Source organism: Salvia miltiorrhiza, chromosome 4, assembly GCF_028751815.1.
Source record: "Salvia miltiorrhiza cultivar Shanhuang (shh) chromosome 4, IMPLAD_Smil_shh, whole genome shotgun sequence".
In the NCBI taxonomy this organism is placed as follows: domain Eukaryota; kingdom Viridiplantae; phylum Streptophyta; class Magnoliopsida; order Lamiales; family Lamiaceae; genus Salvia; species Salvia miltiorrhiza.
Window position 1 is genome coordinate 22,617,907 of NC_080390.1, and position 16,039 is coordinate 22,633,945.

General features: G+C 34.8%; 1 protein-coding gene across 2 annotated transcripts; it reads right to left on the reverse strand.

The window, feature by feature from the left end:
• Positions 1-8,321: 8,321 nt before the first annotated feature.
• Positions 8,322-14,835, reverse strand: LOC131019434 (protein RAE1-like). Of its 2 annotated transcripts, XM_057947975.1 has the most exons (11): positions 14,565-14,835; positions 14,377-14,463; positions 13,608-13,685; positions 13,337-13,530; positions 12,930-13,071; positions 12,060-12,140; positions 10,692-10,820; positions 9,490-9,567; positions 9,321-9,392; positions 8,629-8,709; positions 8,322-8,534 (listed from the first exon to the last, which is right to left on the reverse strand). In XM_057947975.1, exons 1-11 carry the CDS (start codon positions 14,616-14,618, stop codon positions 8,484-8,486), a joined length of 1,047 nt encoding a protein of 348 aa, XP_057803958.1. In that variant the 5' UTR covers positions 14,619-14,835; the 3' UTR covers positions 8,322-8,483. The 2 variants fall into 2 exon arrangements, with proteins under 2 accessions (XP_057803958.1, XP_057803957.1); XM_057947974.1 differs by having other exon boundaries at positions 8,322-8,709; positions 14,565-14,830.
• Positions 14,836-16,039: the final 1,204 nt, after the last annotated feature.

A 16,039-nucleotide genomic window follows, 5' to 3' on the forward strand; every position in this document is an offset into this window, starting at 1 on the left:
CGCCATGGCGTCGTCGGCTGGCCTTATTCTTCAGCTCGCATCGGCGCATCGCAGTGTAAAAAAAATTAAAGGTACCGAGTCTATCTTAGTATCTCTTACTTCTCTCTCGTTAATTATATCGACGACAGCCCACACTATCTCTTCTTCTCTTTCATCATAGATTATTCGACAGCTAGTTGTAGCGTAAGTTCTTAGATTGGCAGACGGTCCATACTTAAATGTTTAATTGTTATGTGTAAACGTTTTAGGTGATTTTTTAAGTTCTTTTGTTTTTGTTTTTGTAGATGTCTTGTAACACCCTGTACTTTTTTCTTATTATGAATGGTGTCGAGACAGTGTTAAGAGTACTAAGATATCGACAAACTAGATTTTTTCATATATTGAATGAGACGGAGTTTCTCGATAGATGGAGATGTGAGTATGATAGAAGCTGACGATGAAACCAGTGAGTGAATCGCTTCGATAGAATGAGTTGAGATAGAGATGTTGATTGAATTAAGAAGAGATTTTATTTTGTTTCTAATTAAGGAAACATAACTATCTTTAAGACCAACTGTCTTATTAAGTCTCATAAGGACACCCGGCTAGAATTAGAGTCGAGGTAAGTGAGCGAGAGACCCTATAGAGGCGAGTCGAACTCGAGAGACGATTAGATTGATGATGAATTTGATTACTTTGATGTAACGTTGTGTGAGATTATTTGATTGACTGCTTACGTGACTTATTTGATATGTGTTCATTTATGATTGAGTAATTATGATTTTTCTTGAGATTGATAGCACACAAGATTTATTCTGAAATCTTTAACGAACGAGATCGATTTTATTTTCAATCAGTGAATAGTGACCTTACTATTGATATTAAAATTCTCTTAACGAAATTTCTCGAATTTTATTTCTTTGACATAAGTATGGATTTAATTATGGAATGACGATGTGCTATAATTATTTTTGGCCACACGAGTGCATGATGTATAGTTTTCATTAATTAGTGAGTGTTTATACATGAATAACATTTCCTACACTTTCCTACACTCACATTTATTTATTTTTAATTAGTTAACATGTGACTATTAGCCAAGTGGCCAAGTGGTGTAGAGAGCATTTAACGTGCTTTAATGAGCATTAATTATACTTGTGGCTTAGAGAGCAAGTTGATACCTTAAACAAAACCAAAATTCTCTCTCTCTCTCTCTACTTGTGGCTTAGAGAGCAAGTTGACACCTTAAACAAAACCAAAATTCTCTCTCTCTCTCTCTCTCTCTCTCTCTCTCTCTCTCTCTCTCTCTCTCTCTCTCTCTCCCCTCATACCTCACCCCCCCTCTCATCTCTCTCTCTCTCTTTTCTTCCATGGAACTCCATTGATGAGACCTTCAAAGCTTCATATTTCATCTCTACACAAAAATCATCTATAGAAATCAATCCTACACCTCTATATCCTTGAAATCAAGAGCTATTTGATAGATTTTTCAAGCTAGAGCTAAGAGTAAAGGGTTTTCTTTTTCTTTCTAAATCTTTGAGTAAGTGTTCTAATTTCTTGGATTTAGACTCCATGGTGTGATATGTGTGTGTATATGCATGTTTAAAGCAAGGAAAACACCCCCTTCCTTTTTTCTAAAATTTTCGAAAATTTGGGGCCCTAGCCCTTTAAAAAATTTTCTCTTTCTTTTCTTAAATTGGAGTGAGATTTATGCTATTTGAAGTGTATTAAGATGATTCTGTTGGGAACTTAATGAAATATCATAATCCTTGTTTTGATGATACCAAAATCAATAGGTTTCTTTTGTAATAGACTAGAACTGCTTGAACTCAAGTGTTAGAGTTCTTTTTCTAGTTTAGCTTGCTATTATGAAGACTGAAGACTGAAGAACGAAGGACTGAAGACTGAAGACTGAAGACTGAAGTTGCCGACTGAAGCATTAGTCGAAGAATCAGTTTTGAACTGCTTACTTAATGCGTGCCACGTGGAATCAAAGGACTGATACTAAAGTCAAGTATCACTTAAACATTCTTCCTCGGACTGAACCTCCAACGTTCAAAGGAAGCCACGCACTCCAGAAGTACAGCCGCATCAAATGCAGAGATCTCAGGATCGTCCTTTCTCTGCAGAGGTCATTCCTCTTTGGTGATTACTTTTTTAGAGATGTCGCATCTCCTGCTCTTCAACATAGCCGTTATCACCAAACAAGGAACCTCGAAGATTGAAGCCTCAGCCCAAGTTCAAATTACTCTCTAACGGAAGAAATCTTGAAGACCTTCTTTGCCAACGGATCTATTCAAGACTTCTCTTATAAATAGCGCTCGAGGATCACTTCAATCTTCACCGATTCAACGACATAAGCTGAAACTCTGCCAAAATAGTTTCTCAGCCAAAGCCCAGACTCTCCAAAGTTTGAATCGAAGAAGAGAATCCCTAAAGCCAAAAATCAGTCACTGCTGATTACATAAATTCTCTTAGACCTTAGGCAAACCTCGTTTATCCAAAGCCTAGGTCAAACTAACTGCAAAGAACTTGTCATTTGAAGTTTAGTTGGCAAGTTTTTAAACCTCCATTCGACCGATAGAATCGAATGTTTGAGTTGTAAAGGACTTCAGGAAGGTACTCTGTCTCCGTGAGATCCTAGTGCCAGGTGCGTGCTAGGAGTGAGAAATCCAACAAGGCGTGTTGGTACTGAAGATTGGATCTTCAGTTGTTTTGGTTGTGTGCACCCGCAAGCACACGTTCAGGTTTGTTGTGTACCCGTAAGCACGAGCATCGGTTTGCAGTGCATCCGTAAGCACTTGCAGAGTGAAGTTGTTGGTCTGATCAACCGACCGTGGATGTAGGAAGTGTTTTCCAAACCACGTAAAAATCTCTGTGTTATTTATAGCTTTCAGTATTTACTTTCTTACTTGTGCTCTCCCTTTCATAAACTGAAAACTGACTAATTGCAAAGAGAAACTTAAGACTAACAACGTGCTCAACTCACAGGCTACTGCGAAATAAAAGTTTTCCGATGCGTGTGTTATCAGTCTGACTGGTCTATCTTCTGATAGTCAGTAAGATTAATAACATCTCTGTTCATCAAACTCGACTGAAGCATTACGTGCATCAGTTAAGTTCTTGCGACTTAACTGATAACTCCTTACTGAAGAGCTTTCAGTATCAGTCGTCAACCCTGTTTTGGTCAAAACTCTTTTCAGTAAACAGGTGTCTGAGTTTGTGTTTGAAGTTTCGTTTTGATCTCTGTGTTAAGATCGAAAAATAGCCTATAGGTGTATTCCCCCCCCCCATATCCGGACCTAACAGATTCCTATGTGTGTTGCAAAGCTTTGAGAAGAGTTATGAAATTTCACTTAAGTTAGTTTGCCTAAAATTGGGAATTTTTGAGTTCGTAGATTGAATGATGAATTGAGTGTTCATATGAGCTATTGAGACTACTAATTTGATGTTTGAAGGATTGAATTGATGATTGTGATGGATTGATGAGTAAGGATGTAAGTTAGTTAATGAGAATTAGGTATATGTGTCTCGATGCCTTGATATGCTAATTGATGGTTTATTTATACGATTGAGTAACTCAATTTGATAGATCTAAGGTTTGATTATAGATTTATGCATGTTTGTGAATTTTCCAAAAGTTTAGTTTAATAAAAATTAGCGTTTTTTAATCTATTTGTTGATTTTCTAATTTGGCTATGAATAAATGTTATTAAGCATGCTAGGAATGATTATTAAAGGTCAACTTGATTAATTGTTGATTATGTGTGAAATTGCTTGAGTTTAGTTTACTAGGATTTGGGTATTTATGATTTATGATGTCAACGTTTGGATAAATGATGTCTATGCTCTAATTGGACTTTATAAAGGACTATAGCATGATTAGTTTGTGAAATATTGTTGAAATGTGAAAGCTCCCCGAGTTTAGTTTGCGTGCATAAGAAGAGTCTCGCATATGTGATGAGTTATGAGTTAGATGTGAACATATATGACTATGTGATGATTATTTGAGCTTGTATATGCGTTTTGAGACAAAGCAAACCAACCCCTACACCTTTAGATGTTGACCGAAAATGATGGTCAAAGGGGAAGCCAATTTTTGAAATTTTCTTGAGTCATATGATTATATATTTGTGTTCTTGTGAATTATGTGAGCTTGATTTGAATTTTTGAGAATTGATCGACGAAGGAGTCTCGAGTTTAGTTTGTCAAGAATGCTATAATTTGAGATTATTTGTTTATGTGAATTATTCTTGAATGATTGGTTTAAGAATGTTTTATACTATGTTACTAGCTTTCTAAATTCATCTTTTTAGGAATTTTTCCCCAACTAAAACTACGTTTCAAATTTTACAAGAAGTTTTTAAGTAAGTTTGCTATGATGTCAATAAACTTGATTAAGTGCTAATATGAGATTGTATGCCTTATGTTTATGCATATATATATGTTTGATTGTTAATATAGTCTAGTCCTATATAAGTGTTAAGTCAAGAATAGGATTTGTGATTTCTTAAGTAGTATATACTTAGGAGATGAAGATAGTTGGAGTGAATCGAAGATGAGTGATGGGATAACACTAAGATAGGAATGGAGTCTTTAGTAAGTAAATTTCTAACTGGTGTTTATTTTATCTCTCATGAACCTTCTACGTTGATGACGATATCTGAAGACACGAGTGGAGGACGAAAGTAAGTCGCCTCGACTGTTTTACGAGATTGAGCTAAAGTCTTCAGGTGGGGATTATTTTGAATTTCCCTATTATTCGAGTTTTCTAAAATGTTTTGATGATGATATTTATGAGTTTAAAAACTGTTTTGAATTGATGAGATGTTTAAAACTAATTGACTTGCCAAGTTTTGATGATGAGCTTGTATGATACCCTCTACGGATGAGACGAATTCGGTCCTGCCACAAGCGGAATTTTGTGCACAAAGGTGACTGTGAGCCGTCTATCGGGTCAGCCGATCACGATACTTGAGATGGAGGCCTACTTCTCAGTACCTTTGATGATGATGAGTTGTAGATGTGGTACATACATGATGAGTATTTTGATTGCGGAATCGTTTATTTATGATGTTTATGATTAAAATTTCTTGCACAGGTTCTTTTAAGATAAAATCCTTGTGTTTTACTTCTGGCGGGCAAGTTCAATTTATAGCTTTAAGAGCAAGCTTTCTTTATTTTTCGGCACATGTCCACTGAGTATTCTATACTCATGCCCTGCATGTATTTCTAAGCGTGTAGGATAAGCGAGGAGGGAGGATGGACTGGTGCTGGTGGGGACGTGTTTCGAATAACGTTTTCTTTTACCGTATTTCTGTTTTCTATGGTATTTCTATGATGTGGAGTCTTTTTGGTTTTGAATGTTTACCTTTTGCTGCGATACTCTGCATAGTATGAACCTTTGTAAATATTTAGCTATGCCTGCTTTGTAAATGTTGACGAAAATCCCGATACTTTTGCTGTTATAAAACTTTTGTCGATTACGCCTTGAAGTGTTATTATGTTGCTTGAGTTTGCATGACTTGTTATTTGCTTCCGCTTGATGTTGAGTTTAGTATTTCCCTGCCTCTATTCCTTCCTTTTATTTAGTCATATCGATACCCGGTCTACGCCATCACTGGTTAGACGTCGGGCTGCGACATGTCTTAAGAAATTGAAAAATTAGGAGATGATACCTCTCAAGTTGCACCTCCAGGACAGTAAAACTAAGAAACGAAGAGCTATGGCAAAAAGATCAGAATGTTGGGATCACTTTCAACATTTTGTTGATCCAGATGATAACAGTACGAAAGTTAGGTGCATACATTGTACTAGGGTTTTTTTGTAGTGATTCAAGTAAGAATGGTACTGCTTCACTTAACAATCACATGAAAAATTGCAAAAAAAATGCCAGCAAGTAATGATCTTAAACAGAAGCTATTGAATTTTCAGTCGGGTCTGTCAGATTTAAGCAGAACACTTGGTACTTGGAAGTTTGATCAGGAAGCTATTAGAAAAGCTTTAGCTCATATGGTTATTGTTGATGAGTTACCTTTTAAATTTGTTGAAAATGAAAGGTTTCAACACTTTGTTTCAGTAGCTTGCCCTAGGTTTAGGATTCCATCAAGGTGGACTGTATCACGTGATTGTTTTCAGCTGTATATGGATTAAAAGAGTTTGCTAAAGGCATTATTAAAATCCACCAAACAAAGAGTTTGTCTTACCACAGATACGTGGTCTTCTTTGCAAAGAATAAATTACATGTGTCTTGCTGCCCATTATATTCACAATGATTGGATTTTGCATAAAAAGATAATCAATTTTTGTACAATTTCTAGTCATAGAGGCAAAGACATTGGTTGGGAAATTGAGAAATGCTTGCATGAATAGGGGATTGAGAGAGTGTTCACTATCACTGTAGATAATGCTTTTTCTAATAATACTGCAATTTCTTATTTGAAAGATCAAATGTGTCAATGGGGGACTAGCATTAGAAATTGTGAGCATATTCATATGAGATGCATTGCTCATGTAACAAATTTGGTGTTGATAAATACTGGGGAGATCCAAGGAAGATGAATAAAGTGATATTCATTGCTGTTATTCTTGATCCTCGGTACAAATTAGCATGGGTGCAATATGCTTTATATGTTATGTATGGTGATGATTTGGGTATATCCTTGGCAAAAGAGTTGGAAAATGAAATAATTTCCATGTGTAATGTCTACAAGCCACCAAATGTATTGGAGAAAAATAGTGGTCAACAAGATCAAGATGTGTTGATGTCAACTGATATGGACAATCAAGATCGGACTGCACAAGTGTTGAGTAGGATAGATGCTCAATACAAAAGCTTCCATAAGAAGGGTGGTAATGATTTGGATAAGTATCTTAAAGAAGATATTGGGGAAGATGTGGGTGCCTTTGATATTTTAGGCTGGTGGAGATTGTATGCATCTAGGTATCCAGTTCTTTCACAGGTGGCCCATGATGTTTTAGCAGTACCCATCTCTACTGTAGCTTCGGAGTCTAGATTTAGCACATGAGGACGAGTACTTGATGCTTTTAGGAGTTCATTAACTCCTAAAGTTGTCGAATATCTCATTTGTGGTCAAGATTAACTCCTAGATTTAGCACATGAGGACGAGTACTTGATGTTTTGAAAGATCTGTCATGTGTCGCATTTTTATGTGTCCACACGTACAAAATGTGTGGTTCAGATTTAGATTTATATACTATAAATAATAATTTGAATAATACATAATGCAACAAATTATTCATAACCTGATATAGGTAGAAAGATGACGCTGACTAATACCAAAAAGAAACTATATACCTAGTTTATTAATGTCTGAAATTAAAAATCTCATATTCGATATCACCATCACTCAAGTTTTAAAATAACTAGAACACCCACTCGTGCGATGCACGACAATCATAAAAATTAATCGATATTTTTTAGTAAAAAAATATAAATATAAAACATAATTTAACCAATAACCTTCCTTCTCCTTAATTGCATTAAAAGTTATTAAAAATAAAAAAAAAATGTAAATAAAAAATACTACAAAAGTTTATTTTTAGCAAAAAAGTAGAAAATAAATAAAACAAATATTGGAATAGAAATCAAAGAAAAAATAATGTGTGGGAAATTTTAAGAATATAGGAGAGTGGAGTTTGAAAAAAAAAGATTTATTATTTTGATAATCTGTACTTAGAATTAAAGATTTTGTTTTGATTTTTAATTTAAAATCCATATTGAATGTATTTTTCATCAATCAAATTTAATAATTTTAAGAAAAGATTCAATATAAAAACAAAAATCAGAGAAGAAAGATAAAAAGATAAGAAAAGAAAGATAAATTAAATGGAAAAGGTTACAACTCTTTTTAATATTATATGTAAATAAAATATATTGAGGATACTTCTTAAATTAAAAAATTATTGTCTTACATTCTTAATTAAGAAACGTGTGTAATTATTTTATTTTAATAATATTTTATAATATAACACTGAACAAAAGAATATTTAATAGTGGATAAGTTAGTGGGTATGTGATATAAAACTGAATAATTATTGTTTACATATTGTCCTTATTTTAGAATTATAATTACAAATCTGACACTAATTTAGCGGCAAAAAAATTGTTGTAAAACTGATCTTCAATATATATATATATATAGATTTATTCTTTCATAAAAAGGTAGAAACGGACAAAATAATGAATACTATAACTACTTTTTCTTAAAATGATTATAGGGAAGGAGGGAAGTAATTTTAGATTTAAAAACATTTCACTATTTTTCAAGATATAAGCTACTCTGGTTGAGAGCGAAAAGAAATGCACCCACTCACAAGTCTTGCCAAATATCATCATTATCGAAATGTATCAAAAAATAGTTCAACATAAAGTAAATGACTCCACTACAACATTTAGCGATTTGGGTATTTGAAGAGAAACTCTTAGCGAAAAGGTTCATGTACAGATTTTGTAATTTCTCTTCTCTAGAGTGGGGGACACTTCATTTTCGGTTGCTCGTTCCAGCCCGCGGTTTGCCCTTGACCTCAGCCTCCTGCGACGAAAGATACAATGTTCATTTTAAGCACTGGACTCATGAGAATGAGAGAAGAGAAACCAAAACATAAGTTCGAAATCATGAACTGCACCTGGGGCAGATGTAGGTAAATATTGGTCTTTGCTGCTGATGGATTGTGATTTTCAGCACCTTTGCTCCAGTCGTAACAAACCTTCATTTCAGAAAGCAGAAAGGCAAATAAGAGGGAAAGCAAAAACTGAGGAAATAAATGTGGTTTAAGATAAAGAGTGAGAGAGGAAAATTATTCTGAGATCAGGGAAAGGGGCTTAAATTGTCATTGGGGGAAACTAAAACTGAGTCTACTCAAAGAGCTCAATTTAGATATCTAACTGCCTCGACCGGCAAACAGTGAGGGAATTTGGATTTGATAACCTCATTAGTTCTTTTGAGTAGTAAAATTTCATGAAGGTTACCATTTAACTATATAAACATTAGAAATACAGCCATTGCTAAAGTTTAAACACTACCAAAGCACCTAAAAGAAAATGGCCATAATTAACTTTCTTTCATATCTATAACTTCTGCTTAGGTTTTTGAAAAATCATAAGAAGGTTTCTGTAATTATACAAGAAAAGCATGAGAAGTTGAAATATTACTATGTTAGACATTTAGAACAAAGTGTAATTAGCTATTCTTTATTCATTGTTAATCAATTCATTGAGGTGCGGATATCAGTATGAGATCTTTCAGAATGCTCTTCTGCTTATCAATGTACTTCATTAGTAAACTCAAAATGTAACTGAAAAAGCAGCCAAGGTGTACCGAGTATGCAAATATTGATCCGTCATGGTTGAAAGTGCTGCAAGGTATTGGCTGACTGCACCTCAGCATAGCCTAAATAATTAACAAAATAATGAATGGTATAAGATGTATCTTCAATTAAATGCAGAACTATAGACAAAATGATAGCTGAAGCAGAAATCTGCAATACCTTAAGCCTCTGTTTGCTATCTTTGTCCCAAAAGTTAAAGGCACCATCGGATCCAGCAGTTGCAAATGTCTGGTGTACCTATGGAGTGGCCAAAAGCAGAATCGTTTTTAAAAAAGGTAGGTTCTAGAACAGAGAGACATCAGAACTGCCTTCTAACTAAGATTAAAGAGAGCCTAACAGCAATCAAATTCAAAAGTTCACACAAATGTAATATTTAACCAATTCTTTGGAGGTTTGCAAAATTAACCATTTCTAGCAATTGGTTGCATTTTTGTCCAAATCACTAATTTGATCAAGATTAAGAGATTCAGTTAACTCTCAAGAGCACATGATTATTATCCAATCTATGTTAGTTAATGAGGATTTACTCATTATAATAAGACTTTTACATTATACAGCAAAAGAACTTGCTTACACATGGTGAGCTTGACAACATTTAAAAAATTAGCTAACATAGCAAAGTCATGCAAAGCTTCAAATTTTTGGTTGTTATGACTTTCTACAGACAAATTCAAAATCATCTTTTAATTAATTGTCACTAATGATACTAAAAAAACAGCATCACTGCAACCCAAATCTCCAACTGATGAATTAATGGGCCTCAAGTTTCCAATTAAACTAGACCTCTGGCAGTTAAAAGAGTGCTCAGTTCCAGAGACCTCAAGAAGCCAACATTATTTACTTAGTCAAAGACACCAAGACAAACCTATACGACTTCATTCTGGGTTACTATCCTCTAAAGGAAATACTAGGATAAATGAAAAAATGTAATACCACAGTTCTTGTCACGAATAACTCTTTTTTTCTATCATTATGTGACTATTTCAGACTCTAATGTATCCACATGGAAACATGGAAGGTCAAATTTTCAGTTGCAATCAGAAACAATATTCGAGCACTATTTGAATGATCATACAGATAAAGGATGCATGTCCGTTATCCGCCTCACACGATAGACTACAGGCAATGGCTGATGAAGAGTCCCAATATGGTTTTATTTTACTGATAAGTTAAAAGGTAGTACATAGGTGAGCTATATAATCAGAAAAAACTGTCATGTCACCTATAGTCCAACAACTTAGAACTACTTCAGTCATGCAATCGTAAGACAGGATATTAAGTCATGAAGAAGCAAAAGAAGACAATAGAAAGGGAGAATGGAATAGCATCAAGCTCAATGGAAATTTAGTACAAAAGCTTACAGGATGAAAATTCAGTGAGTTGACAGAGTAAATGTCATTGCCATCTCTGTGACATTTGAAAGTAAAATTTTTACTTGATTGTGCATCATCAAGGTGGTGTACCCCAACTCTGCCTTCAATTGAGCCAACCTGCAAAAGAAAACAAAATTTTGGCAGAATTATATTGAGCTAATTAAACAGTGTGAAACTGCAGGTCAGTAGTATGGAGACTGAAATGCCAATGCTGCAATGCATAGGATGGATCCTCCATTGAACTAAAAATACATGCAGTGATGCAGCCAAAGGCAGGTTTTGCAATAACATCTTATTTTATCCATAGTACCAGTTGCTTTACTTTTTCCACAATTCAGTAAAAATGAGAGTTTTATTAATAAAAACTGAGAGTACTTCAGAGAGATTATGAGAATTGATAAAGCTATGAGCACCACTGGAAAGAGTGATCTAATCCAAGTCTCATTTTTAGGCAATATGTAATGTTATGATTGTAATATATGATCCAAACCATTTTCAAGAAACTAAAATGTATTTGCCTTTTTATGCACTGTTATCCTTCATTATATTTTAGATCATTGCTCGTATGAATGTGAATAAGAATCAAGGAACCCCTTGTCGCATAACAGAAACAAAATGACTAGAAGGAGATTGATTTGCCTTATTGTCCTTCATTATCTTTCACACATTAATTGCTCGGGTAGCGAATCATGGAAGTCTCGGTTACACCCAAGTATAACAACTGCTCCATCAACCAATAAGAATATACTATCACCCTCCTTTGTTGCCAACTTTCACAAGCAATACAGCAACTATGTGTGCAGTTCTTGGTTTTTTTAACAAAAGCGAGATAGAGAGAAGAAAAATCAGGGGAAAGAAAGAAAGGAAGGGAAGGAGCAGAGACAATAAAGCACCCTGGATACAGCGGATAAGAACTGGCAGGTTTTAAGCGAATCCATACAAGATAGCAACTATGTATGGTTTCTTATAAAATCAATTCCAGTGGGGACATTATTGTGATATTGAACACAGTGGAGCACAACTAATTCTGTCAACCATTCTGCCTCCTATAAGTTGAAGGAAGAGAGATCCAGACAGGATTCAAGTGCAAATGGAAATATTACTGATTCATTTTACTACAAAAACACTAAAATTTGCTGGAGATAGTTTTATTCAAGCTCTAAGAGCAGTCAACAAAGAGTTACATATTTGGGACACAAGCCCCAGCAGAAAGGTTCAAACTCAAAACTACTGTCACCTCGTAGATGGTATGTTAACAAGTGCCACCTAAGCTAGCTATATCAGAGCTAGTAAATAGATAGTACTTAGGTAAATACTAATTATTTTCATAACAAATTTCAAGATATGGAAACTTACTAAGAAGCCTTGCTGATCTGGGAATGCAGCTAAACACCTAGTCTGGTACTTCAATGGTGACACGACTCTCTTGAACTCTGTCTGCCATATCCAAGAAACAGTTCACCATATATGCAGAATTCATTGCCTCATAAATCTCATAAAGAATCTTATAATAAATTCTCAATGAAAGATAGGTAAAGCGCAAGAATCTACACAAACATACTACGCCTCCTTCTTCATTACTTAAACAGCAACCCACAACAGCATAACACAAACAAAATCAAATTAAATATGTATCTATGCCAAGTCATCAACTAAATCACTTCTCTAATTTGATTTTGAATAAAGATTATTGCAGTCTTGTAGAAGAAAGCACATAGTTGCTGCTAAGCAAACCCAAAACAAGAGAATGACAATGGCAACAAGAGAAAAGGTACATAGTTTTTCCATTAAGGAGTTTTATATTCTATTAACCATCTTGCTGAATAGCTGATTAAACTAAGCATAAGGGAAAAAGAGAATGATTCTGTTGAATAATACCACTTGACACAACTTAAGAGCTTCACTTTTGAATCATATGATCACATAACTTTTCTAGTTGCATAGTTTTTAAAAGTTTATTCAATCCTTGCTAAAATGGGAAACCAGAAACTACGTGGAGCATATGAAGCCATCCAAATTTGATCTGGTGTAGGATAACCATCTTGTCCTTAATACAAAAACTGAGCGGCTGAGCCCATGAAGAAATAAAACAATACTTAAAAGCAGATGTACATTTAGATTTAATATTTTTCACATTTTTTTAACAGATAGAAATTGAGTGAGTTAAACCTTTGTCTCACAAAGCAGGTAAAAGTAACCTGAAAATAACATAAGGCTGAAGAATACCTGAGGGTTCTGCAGGTTGAAAACTACAAGATTTCTATCTGCAGTGCCAACAACCATAAGAGGATGTTTAACAGTAAGCGCATAGCAGCGTTCAGGAAGCTGCTGCACCCAAGTTGGATTCTGCTGTCTCAGATCCCAATACCTGAAAATAAGTTGCACCTTATTAAATACAATGAAGGAATGCATCCCGTTTGCTGCAAATCTGGTCACACTTCAAGAATTAGCCTTAACAGCAAACATGCATGGAGGGAACATCTTTCAACATGTAAACACAGAGATAGCATGTCTTATGATTAGAATACACTGATATGCCTTTTCATGGTTTAGAGATACAATACAAACTTAAAAACTAGCATAGACATTGATTACTAACTTAAATACAAACTACGAAGACAGCAATGAACTACCTAAGTGTCTTATCCCAGCTTCCTGTGACTAAGAGACTCATTTCTGGGATCCAAGCAAGCTCTTTAACAGGAGCATCATGCATGGCTACAGTAACAGGTTGGCCACCAGATAATAATGGCCACATCTTGACTTGTTTGTCACAGCCACCAGAAAATACAGTTGTTCCATCATCCTTCCAAGCTGAGCATAAGACCTGCCAAAATTACAAAGTAAATAATGAGGGTAAGAACACACCAGTATAATATGAGAATCATTTTAGATGACATATACCGGTTGATCATGTGATATTGAAGCCTTAGGTACAGTGTTCACAGTGGTTCCTGATTTCATCACCTCCCAACATCGTACCTAAGAAAAAATAGGCATGAAATGTACAGGCTTGCTCGTCCACAACAAAACATAAAAATTAAATTAAAACAATATCAAAAAACAAAGATTGTTTTTATGCTCCCTCATAACTCTGATTAAAAATAAAGGCATCATCATGAACAATCACAAAGAAAAAGCATCACACGAAGAAGAAACTCGTTAACTGGAGTCAAAAAATGCTAACAAATTTACAATAAACTATCCAGGCAGTTCGAGTTGGGATTGTTATTATTTTTTGTTTTTGTTATTATTCTAGTTTTTTATGTTGTTGGACGGGCCTTGCTAACCTTATGCATGCATGGGTCTTAGTAGGGTATTTATATGATTGTTTCTTAGAGTTAGGGCATAGATAGTGATTTTAGTTTGTGAGCCGTGTGCGTGTAGCAGAGAGTGTTTCTCTTCTGTGTATATTCAGTATTCTTTTTGTCCATTATCTTAACTCAATCAAACTAACACCTGCAGGTATCTAATGTAGTGTGCCGTGACGCATTCTGCCTCAATTTCAACAAACTAATATGAACAAACCTGATGATGACACGATTTAGCATTGAAATTGGACGAAATAATATCAGAACAAGTCATTTAACAAACAATAGTGTTGATCCATTCCGCAGCCCATGTACAGAACAACACATGTATACTGGTACAAAAATGAGGAAGAAGAGCATACCTGATTATCCCACGACGTAGCGACCAAATGATTGGCCTTAGAACTAAAACACAGGCTCGAAACTGAATCACTCGGAGGTGACAACACCTTTCAGAAAATTCAAAATGATAAAACACCTTAGCGATTGATTTCAGTGAAAATTGCTCAAGTTATTCGAAAAGAAATTGGGGAAGAAGCCACTCGATTACCTCAGTCGAACGATTAGGATTGGCGTTAGTCGTTGAAGCGCCGAATGTAGCCATATTGTTAAACCCTAGAAATCTTCAAGAGAGAAGTCTGCTAGAGAGAGAAAGTAAGGAACTTCAGCGAATTAGAGAGATGAATTACTGCATATAGAGAGGTTGGAGATTTGAAAGAATGCTGGGCGGTATATAGCAAAGTAGCAAGGGAAAAAAAAGTAGTAAAGCCTAAAAGCAGCAGAGAATGCCGTGCGGTCCGATTTCCAGTTATTTTGAGAACATTCCTCATTTATGTTTACCAACTATTTATTGGCTTAATTCATCTTATTAATTTATATGAATTTATTTTAATTTAATTTAAATGACACCAATTATTTCTTAAATTAAAATCACTTAAATTTAAATTAGTAATACAGCCCAAACTATAGTAATTAAAAACTGAAAAATAAAAAAAATTATTACAATAATTTTAAAACTTGAAAAATTACGGTCATTAAAAAAACTAAAAATTAAAATAATTAAAAAATTACTCAATATGAATAAAATGGATCATTTTAATATTTAACAAAAGCCCAACTTTAACCCATTCTTCTTTCTATCTTCTTCTTAACAAAAGTCCAACTTAATAAGATGGATCATTTTATTAACGCTTGCATATTTTGGTCTTCACTAGGGTTGTATACGAACCGAGCCGAGCCGAATACCTCCAGGCTCGGGCTCGGTTCGTGAAGATTTGGTTCGGCTCGAGCTCGAATTCGAGCCTAAAGATGAGCTCGAGCTCGGCTCGCTTATATAATACCAAGCTCGAGTTTGGTTCGAATTCGGCTCGGTAATTATTCGTTTATCTCGAGCTCGGCTCGAATTCCAAGCTCGGTTCGAATTATTTATATATTAAGATTTCATTAAAATAAAATAAAAATTATATTTGTTCATATATTACTAGAGTATTTATGAATCATAATTTATAATTTATTTTAACCAATAGATAATTTATCAAGTTAGTAGTAATTTTTTTTAATTATGAGTATTATTTTTATCATTTAAAAAATATTTAACAAAAAAAATATAAAATTATTATTTAATGAACCTATTCGCGAGCCTATTCGCGAACACATTCGTGAGCCTATTCGCGAATAGGTTCGAGCCGAATATGTTCGCGAGCTCACGAGCCGAACATGCACAAGCTCGAGTTCGGCTCGATAATTTTATCGAGCTCGGATTCGGGCTCGAGTTCGGCTCGTTTAGCGGCTTGGTTCGTTTACACCCCTAGTCTTCACACAGCCTCATCTTCTTTGTGCCTCTTCTTTCTCTCTTCAATGGCGACCGCAATTCCTGAAACCAAGTATGACTATTTTTTTTTTGCGCTTGTTAAACACGCGCCCCAGATTTTGTTCGAATGAGCCTAGCTCGTTGAAATGAGTCAAGACTTGAGTCGCTCTCGCTTGCATCGGCTGACTTGAGTCACCCGATGTGTATACTCTTAT

Excerpts from the sequence above, each read along its gene's own strand:
- LOC131019434 (XM_057947974.1), bottom strand. The coding sequence starts at position 14,618 with ATGGCTACATTCGGCGCTTCAACGACTAACGCCAATCCTAATCGTTCG. Across the intron at positions 13,072-13,336 it reads AGCTGGGATAAGACACTTAG|GTATTGGGATCTGAGACAGC; the intron begins GTAGTTCATTGC and ends ACTTATTTTCAG. Across the intron at positions 9,568-10,691 it reads ACTCACTGAATTTTCATCCT|GTACACCAGACATTTGCAAC; the intron begins GTAAGCTTTTGT and ends GCCACTCCATAG.